The following is a 13,262-nucleotide window of genomic DNA, read 5'->3' as shown; positions in this document are numbered from 1 at the left end:
CTTTGCTAGCCCTCTGATGAAATTCTTTCTTCTATTCTTTTAGTATAGCTTGAATATATAATTTTCTTTTAATATAACATGTATCATAAAATAATAAATCAGCCTTCTGAACCATGCAGTCAAGAGTCTCATCTCTTCCCTCATCCTGGGACCCCTGCGAACACCACCACATTGGTCTGTGGATCTTCCCTCATCACATCACATCACATTACACTTCCCTCTTCCTCTGGACACGATCCAGATCGATTCAGCCCCAAATTTGCCTCGTGGCACTGAAAGCCAAGCATGCCAGGCAGGTCCTGCTCTGCTCTCCAGCCTCCAGTCCCGCTGCCTTCCCCTCCTGCGAGCGAGCGAGCGGCACAACTCCACAGAGGGGGCTCTGCACAGTCCACAGCCACATTAAGTAAACATCAAAGGAGCTTTGATCAGCGGGACTCTGCAGAGCACAGAAGCCCCTGAGGAGCTCTGCAGGTCCGCAGGCAGCGTTGGGGACATGGTACCTTAATTTTCTGCACTGTGACACAGGAGGATTTGTTTGAAGAACGAGAGCTCTCTGCCTCTCTGAGATGCGCACGGGGAGAGTGCCTGTGCTGGCAGCCTACTTCTGGAAAAGCCCACGCTCAGATCTCTCTGTTTGTTACCAAGAGTCAAAAAGCCCCATTAACAAATCAAGGCATCAAAGGCCTGTGCCTCCTCAGACTCTGGCTCTCTCCTGCTCACAGGGTCACTTGCTTGCTTCTAAAGAGCAAGATTCCTCAGGCCAGAATTCTCTTCCCTACTGAGGCCCATTTCCCGTTTCACTTTGCTGCCCACTAAGGGAGAGAGGGATGAAAGAGTCCTGTTGCTGCAACACGCTGCTGTGGAAGAAGATGCAGCTCATTGCCTCACTTGGAATAGAGGAGAGCTTAAGGACAGGCACGGGAGGGTATGCTGACCCTCCTGTCTTTAGACACAGTCTTGGGGCCCAGCCAAGCTCAGCTCTGTGAGGCTGACCAAAGACTTCAGTTAGATGCCCACCTTCCTGGTGCTTCTCCTGAAGGGTGTCTCCAGTAGGATTTGCTCCCTGCAGCAGCCCCAGGTGCCTGCTCCTGTCCCCAGCCCAGTCTAACCCCACGCTCTCTTCTCTTGCAGAACTGGGGCTCCCAGGAAGAGGATGCTGCCTAGTACTGGGGTTCATGTACAAGGAGAAGTACCGCAGGATGACTGAAGGTGAGCAGTTCCCTCACCTTCTCTTCTTCTTCTTCTTCCTCTTTAGCAATCTCATTGTGAGGGGCTTCACCTCTGAGGGCATGCTGGGTTCTTGTTCCCACCCAGGAGAAAATCCTGCTTCCCCTTTGGTCTCTGGAACATCTTAGAGGGCACATGGGGAGCCCCCTGTGTGAAGCTGCAAGAGAAGAGCAGGAGCTTTGTAGTTCCTTCCATCCAAAACCCACTGTCTTTTCCTACAGAAAGGATTTGTTCCACAGGAAGCTCTTGCAGCAATTGCTGCATCTACTCTTCTTGTTCTAGTTGGGTGGCAGTGGTTCCCATGCCACTTCCAGAATCCCAGATTCCAGTGCCTCTGAACCTCACAGAGTCACCATTACACTGCTCTTCAAACTTCTGCTAAAATCTCCCTATTTTATATTCCAGTCATTCCCCAAGTACTTTATGAGCATTGATTAATCCATAGAAATATCATAAATAATTATGAAGCATAATAACTAAACAAAAACTATTTATGTTCAGAAGAACTGCCATCCTTGCTTCTCGTAGCTTCTTTTCCTGGAGCCAGCCCTGGTGCAGCCCCCTCTGATTAATGTTGGATGAGAGAAGGAAGCCCAGAGCCCTGTGAGATGGGAGGGTCTCCAGGATGTGCCATAGGGAGTTTGGCTTCTGTGAGGTCACTCTGGGAACTGGAAACTTAACTCAAGCATGGATTTAACCCTTTTTGGGGATTCTGATTGGAAATAATTCAGACAAAGGGTGTGATCTCTTGCCCTGCTGTGTTTCCTTTTCTGGAAATATCCAAGGTCAGACTGGATGGGGCTCTGAGTGACCTGGTCTAGAGGAAGGTGTCCCTGCTCACTGTTTGTGTTGGGTTAGAAGGGACCTTCAGGGTCACCCAAACTGTTACGTGATTCTTTTCCCCTGCATGGGATGGAGTTTAACCAGCAGTTAGCCATGGGGGTGTCTTCTCCTGCAGGATGCCTTTTTCCATGAGAGTAAAAGGTGAGTTTGTTTCCATGAAGTAAAACTCTCATAGAGGCAAGTTTATGGTTCAAATATCAGTTAGAAGATCAAAGGTTCCTTCACGTTCCCAGGAGCCCTGATACTGAGCTGATAACATGGGGAAAGTACTTCACAAGGCTTCACCTCATGCTTGTTAATTACCACATGCTCTTTAAACATTGATTAGAGGATGTTTTTAATGGGAAGGGGCTGCCCCATGGGACACGAGTGTTGTGAGAAGGTGCAGCCTCTCTCTTGGTACCTTGCTGTCCCTCCAGCCTCTTGCACAGGCTGTCTGTGGCTGTGCCCAGACGCTGGGGATGCTCTCAGGGTGTTGGAGAGCTGGCAGCACCCTGGGCATGCTGCCAGTCCTTTGGGATTGCTCTGTCCCCTGATGGATTCAGAGCCTGCATCAGCCAAAGTGAGCCCCCTTTTCAGGCTGAGCATGGCTTTGTGTGGAGAGAACAAAAAAACATGAAAGGCCAAAAGTAAAGCTTTTGTGAGGGAAAGGGAACAAAGTGTTCCTGCCTGACATGCAGCCAGTTTCTGGCCCCTGCAGGCTGCAGGGCCATTATGTTTAAAGGCACAATCTGCCAAAAAACAAAAGTCAGGGGGATTTCCATGGCTACAAAGACCACCTAGGACTTGTGTTTTCATTAGAAGCAGTTACAGATGACAATTGCAGACATCCAGCTTCCCAGGGTTTTGGTGGATTGCAGTACAGATCCACACTGTATGGTGTGTGAGCTGGGGTGGGGTCAGTGTCTGGTCATCTACAGGAATTTGCTGCCCAAGGTGCCTGAGCCAGACTCTTTGGGACAGCTCCCTTGCCAGGGTGAGGAGAGAGAGCAGCTCCCCCTTTGTGCCAAGTGAGAGCTTTTTCTCCCTTTAAAAAGAGGCTGAAGAGCAGCTCTATTAATAATTACAAGGGAGCTGAGGGAACTGAAAGCACAGGAAGGCAGTGGGGCAGTGGGATAATATGAGGTGTGGGCTCTCCATCCCAGAGGAAATTGCAGGGATCATTAGAACCTTCCTGTCATTTACTGGAGACATCTACAATGGCTTGGAGAGAGATAAGCACAAGAGGAGTTAGAAGCCTTGACAGTGTGGAAGAATCATTTTCTGATGGGAAATCATTTCTTAGGTTGGATTTCAGGAAGAGGTTCTGCCCCCAGAGGGTGCTGGCACTGCCCAGGCTCCCCAGGGAATGGGCACAGCCCCGAGGCTGCCAGAGCTCCAGGAGGGGTTGGACAGCACTGCCAGGGATGCCCAGGGTGGGGTTGTTTGGGGTCTGGGCAGGGCCAGGAGTGGGACTGGAGTGGTCCTGGTGGGTCCCTCCAGCTCAGGATACTCTGTGATTCTGTGAACATGGTGGTTTTGGCTGTCCTCACAGAGAAGATCCAGTCTGGATGCTCACAGATCAGTCGGGCAACCTCCCCCAGTGGGGTGAAATAAGTCTGTGTTAGAGGTGCCCAGCAAGGGCCTTTGGTGGCATTGTGCTCTTTGCTGACCAGCTGGCAAGGGATGATGTCCGTTAGCACAGCTGGCTGCAGAGGGGGCTCTTCCAGCTGAGCTGGCCCCAGGATGAGAAGCCAAGATCAGTGTCCATGGATATTGTCATTATAGTGCAAAATTCTAGTCCTTTTCCCCAAATCCTGAATCGTGTCGCGATCACCATTTGTCGTTATTATACTACAAGAGTTCCATATTGCCAGAGTTTTGTACCTCCTTGATGTTTCATGTAGGCAGCTCCTCTAGGCACTGACTCTTCCTTGTCCTCATAGCAGCAACTGACTCCAGTTCCCCTCACCCAACCAATCCACCCTTTTATAACACGCTTATCATCAGCTACAGCTGTGGCCTGTTAACATCAGGCCTGCTCCTAATCTTTAATAATTAACCCAGCTACAAATCTTTAGGGGGTAAGATTACTTTCTATACTACCTTTATTTACTTATATTCTATCCCCCTACACATGGACGTGCCTCTGCCCATGTCAGCTCCATGAGCTCCTCATCTCACTCTCTGTGCAGTGATCAGACAGGCCCAGGTGCAACGCTGGAGCCTCTCCCAGCTGTCAGGCCCCACGTGATGGGCACAGCAAATGCAGTTTGGGCACTGTCCTTGCCCTGCTGTGCTGTATCAGGTGCGACCACTTCTCGCTTTGTAAAGCCACTCAGTAGGAAAAGTCTGGATTTGGGGGTGGAATTTGGCTGGGGAGCAGCAAGGCACAGCTCCAGCGTGGCTGCTCTGTGCTCATGTGATTGATGACGGGCTCGTCTCGTGCTGGGCCCACGCTCTGGTGTGCACTGGGAGCTGTGGGGTGGAATGGAGCTGGTGACAGTTGCAGACAGAGGGAGAGGGAGAGGGAGAGCTGTCTGCAATGACGGCCGTGCAATAAAGACGCTCTGGAGTTAATCCTCCACCATCTGTCTTCATTCTGCTAATAACCCACTCAATCAGCTGCTGCCAACTGTTTGTTAACATTCAGAAACAGATACATAATCAGGAGGAGCGTGCTGTTAGCTCAGGAGGGGCTGGATTGCTCCTTGGGAACAGCTCTCCCACGGCCACGAGGATGGAGTAGTGAGAACCACAGTGGGTGGCCTGGATGTCCCAAAACACCTGCAGGGCAAGGGAGGTGCTGCTGGGGCTGGAGGTGATGCTGTGAGCTGACTTACCCTGCTTCTCCCAGGGCTTGTGCCACCCTGATTTCAGGTGATTTTGGAGTGGGAAGATGTTTCCTAGGATGTGTGTCACCCTCGTCCCTCAAGAAAAAGGATTTTGAGCTCCTCTGAAAATTAGGCTTGTTCTTCTATTCCCACTTCTCCTTTCTCATGCAGTTCTCTCCCCAGGGGCAGGCAGGGGTGCGCTGGAATATCTCTCTCTGCTCACCCATCATGCTTGGTCCCTCCCTGTCCATACCTGCAGGTCCCAAGCCGGGCTTGCTCTGCTCTCCTCTGCAGTGGTCCAAGGCAGCAATTCAGATGCTAGCTCCTGCAATTTTACTTCTTGTCTCCTGCCTTTGACTACTCGCCAGATCCAACTCGAGTCATTAGCAAGCGTCACTGCAGCAATTATGGCACTTTTTGGCTGCCATTCATAAAGCTACTAACGGGAACGATTAAGCACTGAGAGGTGTCAGCCTTCACCTCCACCACCTGTTCCCACCAGCCACCAGCTGCTGGAAGGTCCTACAACAACGTTCCCCCATGCAGTGCAGTGGGGCAGGGCAGCTCCCTGCCCTCCTCTGACCTCCCCTTCCAGACAGTTTGCTGGCTCTCGTGTCCTCACAGGTGGCATCTCCATGGCACGGACACAGCTCCTGGAGTCTGAGGGGTGGGATCCATCCCCGTGCCCAGCATGGAGCAGGGAAAGGGACAGAAGGATTTGGTGCAAGCTCTTCCTCCTGGAGCAGTGAGTGGTTAATGATCTGTGCTGAGGGAAGGACAAACCCTGCTCTTCAGAGGGATGCAAACCCTGCCTCCTGTGCCAGGAGGAGGCTGTGCCGCAGTTATCTCCAGCAGCAGCCGCTCTCCGCTGGTGGATTGTGCATTCAAGGTGTCTCCATTCACCACACAAAGCACAGCAGAGGCAGCAGCCTGTGCTGCAGAGCTGCAGCTCCACACAGCAACGAGAGCTCTGCCTTCTGTGCCAGAGGGACAGCTTGGTAGGTCACCTCTGCTGGTCAGGGCTGCAGAAATCAGCTCAGGAAGGGCTGCCCAGATCCTGGGGACACAACTTTTCTTTAAAAGCCACGTGGGGCTGTTGGGCAGCATAAAACAATCTTCAGTTTTGGGAGGGTAAGGAGTGAGGCTTTGAAAGTTTTGCAGTCTGAGCTGCAATCACCTTGACTCTTCTGTTCTGAAGGTTTGGGATTTTATTAGAAGGGACTAATGGAAAGCTCTGTTCTTTTGTTCATAGAATCCAAAATGTTAAGGGTTGGAATCATCTGGTCCCAACTTTCCCCTGCCATGTTCAGGGAGACTTCCCACTAGACCTGGGTGCTCAAGGACTTGTCCAACCTGGCCTTGGACTCTTCTGGGGATGGGGCACCCACAGCCTCCCTGGACAACCTATGCCAATATCTCTCCACCCTCACAGTGAAGAATTTCTTCCTGACATCTGGTCTAAATTTCCATTTGTACCCATTTCCCCTTGTCCTGTCACTACAATTCCTGGCTGAGCCCCTCTCCAGCTTCCCTGTGGCTCCTTCAGATGCTGGCAGGTGCTGTGAGATCTCCACACAACCCAGTCTTCTCCAGGAAGGTGCTCCCATCCTCTTGTCAAGTTCATGGCCTCCTCTGGCCTTGCTCCAGCAGCAAGTTCTTGGGGGAAGGGGGAAAGATAGAATTCATCCACAAACCTCAGGCATGGGACAGGGGTGAGTTGGCCCAGAGAGACAGGGACAGTGGTGGCCTAAATGCAAGGAGAGCCACCAGCCTGCTCTGTTTGGGGTGATTCCTGCATCCATGCAGCCCTCACAGACTGCAGCTTCTAGGATCACAGAACCATGGAGTCATACAGTGCTTTGGGATGGAAGGAACCTTGAGGATCACCCAATTCCAGCCTCTGGAAGGCTGGTTCTGACCAGCCCCTGCCTGCCTGCAGAGCTGGGCAGCTCCTCGTGTTCCTGCTCATGTTCCCAACTCTGGCTTCACATCATGACCTGTGAGCAGCTCTGCATGGGGGGTTTGTCCTGAGCTGCAGGTTGTCTCCAGTCCGCAGCAAGGTTTTGGTGCTGCCAGAAATGGGGAGAGAATTGTGTGTGCATATGAAAGCTGGGTTTATGGCTTGTAATTATCTCATACCCATCCTTAGAATAATTATAGCTCCTCCATTATTAATAACTGGAATTCCAGTCCTTGTCATAGATCACAAAATGGAGAGGAAGCTCAGCCCAGGGTTTGCATAATGTACCTTGGCCTAAATTGAATAATTGGTAAAATGGTGAAAATTGTTCGTTTTTTCCCCCATTCCTTGGTGCTGGAATTAGTGAGATATTAGTGCAATTAGCCAGTGCTTCCATTTGAGGCTGCAATCATTTGGTTTGTAATTTAGAATAAATGTAAAAGCCCACTTATGCTTCCAAAAGGATTATTTGTCCTGTTTAAAAGTATCTAATGGGGTGGCTGTCATCTAAGCAAGATACATTTGACCCATTTCAATTTGTTTCCCTTTTAATCTGCTATCTGTTTTCCTGGATCTTTTTTAATAAAAACATAAAGAAGAAGCAGGCAAGAGAGACCAAAGAGGGAGAGAATAGAGGTGTTATAGATCTGGAGTTTATCATAAGCCAAAGTAACTTGAAATCAAGGCTGTTAAACTGCAGAAAGCAATAAAAAGAAAACACTATTTGGAATCATTTAAAGGGCCGAGTGCCTTGTCAATGAAAGGTTGCTCTATTTGACTGCTTCTTAATAGCTTCTCTGAGGCAATCTGCAGCTCCTGCAGGAGCAAGGGCTGCAGCTCCTTCTGCAGCAGGGCAGAGCTGGGGTCCCTGGGGAGCTGGGCAGCAGCTGAGGTGGGGAAACACAACACCAAGGAGGACAAAGAGGAAAGGAGATGGATCTAAACACCAAAGTGGGTTAAAGCTTTAAAGCATGTCACAAATATTGAAATCCTGGATAATGAGGTGGGCGCAGAGCGTGGATGCGTTGCTGCTTGTAGGGCTGTGGGCAGATGTGTGCCCAGTTCAGCCACAGAATCACAGAGTCATGAAATGGTTTATCTTGTAAGAGACCTAATGCTCATCCTATTCCACCCCTGCCATGGCAGGGATATCTTTCCCTGTCCCAGGCTGCTCCCAGCCCCATCCAGCCTGGCCTTGGGCACTGCCAGGGATCCAGGGGCAGCCCCAGCTGCTCTGGGCACCCTGTGCCAGGGCCTGCCCATCCTCACAGGGAAGAATTCCTCCCCAATATCCCATCTATCCCATCTTCCCTCTGGCAGTGGGAGCCATTCCCTGTGTCCTGTCCCTCCATCCCTTGTCCCCAGTCCCTCTCCAGCTCTCCTGGAGCCCCTTCAGGCCCTGGCAGGGGCTCTGAGCTCTCCCTGGAGCCTTCTCCTCTCCAGGTGAGCACCCCCAGCTCTCCCAGCCTGGCTCCAGAGCAGAGGGGCTCCAGCCCTGGAGCATCTCCGTGGCCTCTCTGGACTCACCCCAGCAGCTCCACGCCCCTCTGATGTCCCACCCCTCATCATCCATCCCACCATACCCCTCCATCTCTCCAGTGGAGAACAGAGAACTCACAATATTTTTTCCTCCTGGAGTCTGAGCATCCTTTCCACAATGGTCTGATTTGCAGCTCCTGTCTCTGTCAGGCCCTGTGTTACTGCCTGGAGAGAAACCAGCTGGGCTCTGGGATGGAGGCCCTGCTCTTTTGGGGAAAAATGGCATGTTCAGAGAGGCTGGCTGTGCCCCTGCTCCAAATGTCTCTCTGCTTGACCGCCTCTTCTGCTCCTGCCATAGTTCAAACTGGTTCAGTGAACCCTTCCTGCCAGGAAAACCTCTGATTAGAGCATGGCACTGAGGCACAGTGGCATATTTGTGCCACCCATTAACAGCCCAGCAAGGCAGTTGCTGCCTCAGAATTACTTGGATTTATGGGAACACTTAATCTGGATCTTGCAAGTGACTTTTACATCTGCAGCAGCACAGGCTGAGCATGAATCTTCCTGAGCCTCAAGGATAAATAGGAGCTAGTCCTGTTATCCCTGTAAAACGTGACCTTTCTCCTCTACCAGATGCCAACAACCTCAGTGCTGCTGTAGAAGGTCAAACTGCTCTTGGTTCTCTGGCCTGACAGTGGGAAGGGTCTGTCCTTTGGGAGCAGACCTGTGACCTGTCACTTGGTTTAGTTCATACAGTGTTTGCTCTGCTCAGCCAATACAGCAAAGCCCAGAAACAGCTCCAACCACACCCCAGCATCTTCCCACAGCTCTGCCCTCTGGGTTTTGCATGGTCTGCCCCCTGGAAATGGGATTTCTGCCAGGCTTTGCTGCAAGCTGCAGGAACCCTGGCACAAAGGGGTGCAGCAGTGGTGGCTCCGTTATCAGCTGATCAATCACTGTCATATTTTCTGACAAATCCCTTTGCCAGGATTTCTTCTCCTGGGAAAATGAGAAGCCTCAGCTTCTCCTGTGTTTGCTGCTGTGGAATGTGGTCTGGAGATTATTTATCCAAACATGTGAATTGTTTTTTCTTAATGGCCAATCATGGCCAGCTGTGTGGGACTCTCTGAGTCAGTCACGGGTTTTTATTATTCTTTTTTGTTAAGGCTTCTGATGTATCCTTTCTCTTTCTATAGTATAGGTTTAGTATAGCATAATATAATAGAGTATAATAGAATAATAAATCAGCCTTCTGAGAACATGGAACCAAATTCTCATCTCTTCCCTCGTCCTGGGGACCTCACAAACACCACACTGATCTCCAGGGATGGTGGCTCCGTTATCAGCTGATCTCCAGGGATGGTGGCTCTGTTATCAGCTGATCTCCAAGCACGAGATGCAGTGGGAACTTTGCATTCCTCACACTGCTGTCACTCCCAGTGAAAGTGCCACCCACTCTGTGATGGGGGTGCTCCCTCACCCAGCATTGTCACTCAGCAATTGATGCATTGATTAGGGCCAGCAGCTCCGGGTGAGCTGCACTGAGCCTTTTGTTCTTTATCTGACAAAGGCGTTGGGAAGGAAGAGGAGAGTGGATAGAGCTGTTCTTAAGGAGTTGTTAAGGATGCGTTGTTATCTCAGAGGTCTCATTGATATTTCCGTGATGTTTTGTGTGTCTGGGAGATGAACAAGGCAGGGATGTGAGTGAAACCTGAGGAAAATCAGTGTCTGCTGTCAGGGGGAAACCGTGCCTGGGTTGGGTGAGCTGGAGAACTGGGAAAGGCAGGACCTCTGTGGCCATGAGCTGAGTCCTGGCTGGTGCAGCACACTCATTCCCAGGGATGCTGCCAAGGGAATGCATTCCTGTGTTACCTGCTGCTTGTTCTCCCCAGCTCCCTGCTGCTCTCTGCTCCTCTGGAGAGGGGGAGCAGAGCTCCATCCCTGATGTTCCAGTCATGCAGCAGCTGTGGAGCGGCTGAACAACTCTGCTGGTCATAAATCTGATCAAAGCTCGGGAGCTTTACGGTAACAGTGTTGTTGTAGCAGTTAATGGTTGAAGGGTATCATTTTATCTATTGATTTGAGCAGCAGTCCCCTGTGGAAAGCTATTGCTGCATGGTCTTAAATAAATGAATACGATCCTTCCTCACTCCCTGAGTAGCAGCATCAGACATTTCAGGAGCTGCTTCTGTTGCAGTTCAGCCTGCAGGTGTGTACAGCAGAACCTGGATCCTGTGGGGTCTGTGCACTGCTCCCTTGCAGGAACTGCCTTTGAGGAGCCCACTAAAGACATTTCAGAGTCCTAGGCTAGAGAGGCTCTTCACAAGAGCACATAGTGGTGGGATGTCAGAGTGTTGGGGGGTAGGACAGTCGGGACGGATGGAGATGAGAGATCTCTGGAGCCAGGTCATGGAACCTGGGGTTTATTGCAGAGGGCCTGGGTGCAGGGCCCTGCTGGGAGCTGCCAGCCCCAGCTCAGAGCAGGACTGAGGGAAGAGAGGGGGGGAGAGAGAATGAGAGGGTAAGAGAGAAAAAGGGTGAGAGAGTAAGGGAGTTAAAAAGGTAAGAACATAAAAGGGTAAGAGAGCGAGGTTCCCGTTACCATAAATCTTCTCTGCTGAATATTCTAATTCTCACTAACCAATCTAATCCAAGATACAAATCCTATAGCATTTACATACAGCCTATAAGAATCACTACATTACCATACTGTGTTACATTTTAAACCCTAAAAACTCCTCTTTGGGCCCCTTCTGCCAAGCTGTAGGGTCTGCTCTGACCCTTGGGCCTGTCTGCAAGCAGAGGGTGTTGTTCCATCAAAAGGGGATCACCTTCAGCAGCCACACCATTGTTTTCCAGCTGTTCAGTAAGTGAGGTATCTCAAAGCTTGCTTTCATTTCAATCTCACTTATAGTTTCTATATTCTCAAAATCTTTTGGCAGACAATCACATTTATAAGGCTTTCCTGTTTCATCTACCCCAACAGTGGGACAAGAGGAAATGGCCTAAAGCTGAAGGAGAACAGGGTTAGATGGGATATTGGGAGGAAATTCTTCCCTGTGAGGGTGCCGAGACCCTGGCACAGGCTGCCCAGGGAAGCTGTGGCTGCCCCATCCCTGGAAGTGTTCCAGGCCAGGTTGGACAGGACTTGGAGCACCCTGGGATAGTGGGAAGTGTCCCTGCCCCATGGCAGGGGGTGGAACAGGATGGGCTTTAAGGTCCCTCCCAACCAAACCATTCTGGGATTCCATTGTTTATATACATGGATCAATATCTAGGGTGGAATATAGATTATTTCAGCCCCTTGAATTCCATTGCCCTTGCCATGCCCCTTTAGTTCCTTTCCTGCACTGAAATGGGATGTGCACCTGAGGAAAGTGGCAAGTTGTTGATAAAAGCTTGTCCTGTGAACTGCACCTGGAAACAGGCAGAGATAAGGTTGTGGACTTCACCTTGCCACAGCTGCCTGGCCATCTTTTGGTGCTGTGGGCTTTGGGCCAGTTTATTTTAAATCCGGAGATGGGAGGACATGAGTGACAGGAGTTCCAAGGCTTCTGTCTGGAGATGGCAGCTCTGCCTTTCCCACCTCCACACTGCTCCAGCTGAGTTTCCCTTGGAGCTGTATCTGCTGGCAGTTTTCCCCTCTCTGCAGAGCTGCTGCTGCAGCCTGGGGTCTGTATTGAGCTTTCCTCCCTCATGGGGACCCTGCCAGGGAGGCTGCTGGCAGCAGTGAGATCAGTGACCCCAGTCATGCAGCTGACGCACAGTCATGGATCTGTTTAGATTGGAAAAGACCTCAAAGATCTGAGTCCAACCAATAACCCAGCCCTGCCAGGCCGCCACTAAAGGATGTGGTGACCACCAGAGCAGAGCCTGGACGGGCAGAGCTGGCTCTGCCATTGAGTCAGGTACTGATGATGCTGTAAATTGTCACAGACATCTTTTATGAAAAATCCTTTCCTTAGGATTTTTTCTTCCTGAGAAGCTGAGAGGCCTCAGGAACAAAATGTAAACAATGGTTATCTGCTGCTGTGGAATGCAACAGGTGCATCTGTGATTGGTCTCATGTGGTTGTTTCTAATTAATGGCCAATCATAGTCAGCTGGCTCGGACTGTCTGTCCAAGCCACAAGCCTTTGTTATCATTCCTTCTTTTTCTAGTCTTAGCTAGCCTTGTGATGAAATCCTTTCTTCTATTCTTTTAGTATAGTTTTAATATAATATATATCATAAAATAATAAATCAAGCCTTCTGAAACATGGAGTCAGATCCTCGTCTCTTCCCTCATCCTCAGACCCCTGTGAACACAATCACAGCAAACTCCCCTGACATGGACAGGGTAGCCTGGCTGTGTGGAAGTCTCCAGCTCTCAAGCCATTGCTTTCAAGAAAACTATCCAGATTTTGGTCAGAAATGGGGCAAGATTGTGACTTCACATCTCTACCCAAGGCTGGAGAAAGGGAGAGCATAATTTCTGCTATTTTGGGGGGCACCTGTGGGGCACAGACATGGCTGCAAGGAGACAGCAGGAATGTTCCTCCCTGCTCTGGATCCCCCACCTCCCTCTCCTGGAGGCAGCCACATGTTTTCTGCAGGCAGAGATGGTTTGCTGATGCCCAGACTGGAGCAATGAAGCAGTACCAAGCTCCTGTCACTTAGAATATCAATTAAAACCACTGCAGCCTTGTAAGTCCCACCCTGAGACACCCTCAGATCGACAAACAGCCAGGCCTGCCATTGAAATGACTTCTGAACAGCACAAGGAAATGTGCTGTGCAATTGTGAGCAGAAACTGGAGTGCTGGAGCACCTCCAGCCCAGCAGGCTGTGGGTGGGAGCTGAGACTGGTGTGAAGATGAAACCCTCTGGTGTTCTGGGCACTGGGGAGCTGGTGGCTTTGCTGTGCTTGGAAAAGGCTTAAATAACTCATTCTGAAGCTCCT

The 13,262-nt window shown here is 50.5% G+C and overlaps 1 protein-coding gene across 3 annotated transcripts in view; it reads left to right on the top strand.

Annotated features, from left to right (window-relative positions):
- KIRREL3 (kirre like nephrin family adhesion molecule 3) overlaps positions 1-13,262 on the top strand; it is a 408,049-nt gene that overhangs the window by 264,284 nt on the left and 130,503 nt on the right. For 2 of the 3 annotated variants that reach the window (XM_064732218.1, XM_064732217.1), the window contains exon 2: positions 1,132-1,209. The exons of the other annotated variant lie outside the window; for it this stretch is intronic. In XM_064732218.1, the coding sequence (XP_064588288.1) occupies positions 1,132-1,209 (78 nt within the window). The remainder of the gene's footprint in view (positions 1-1,131; positions 1,210-13,262) is intronic. 3 annotated transcript variants of the gene reach the window in all.

Source organism: Zonotrichia leucophrys, chromosome 24 (genome assembly GCF_028769735.1).
Source record: "Zonotrichia leucophrys gambelii isolate GWCS_2022_RI chromosome 24, RI_Zleu_2.0, whole genome shotgun sequence".
In the NCBI taxonomy this organism is placed as follows: Eukaryota; Metazoa; Chordata; class Aves; order Passeriformes; family Passerellidae; genus Zonotrichia; species Zonotrichia leucophrys.
The sequence above is the reverse complement of the archived record's forward strand: the minus strand, read 5'-3'. Positions and strand labels throughout refer to the sequence as shown.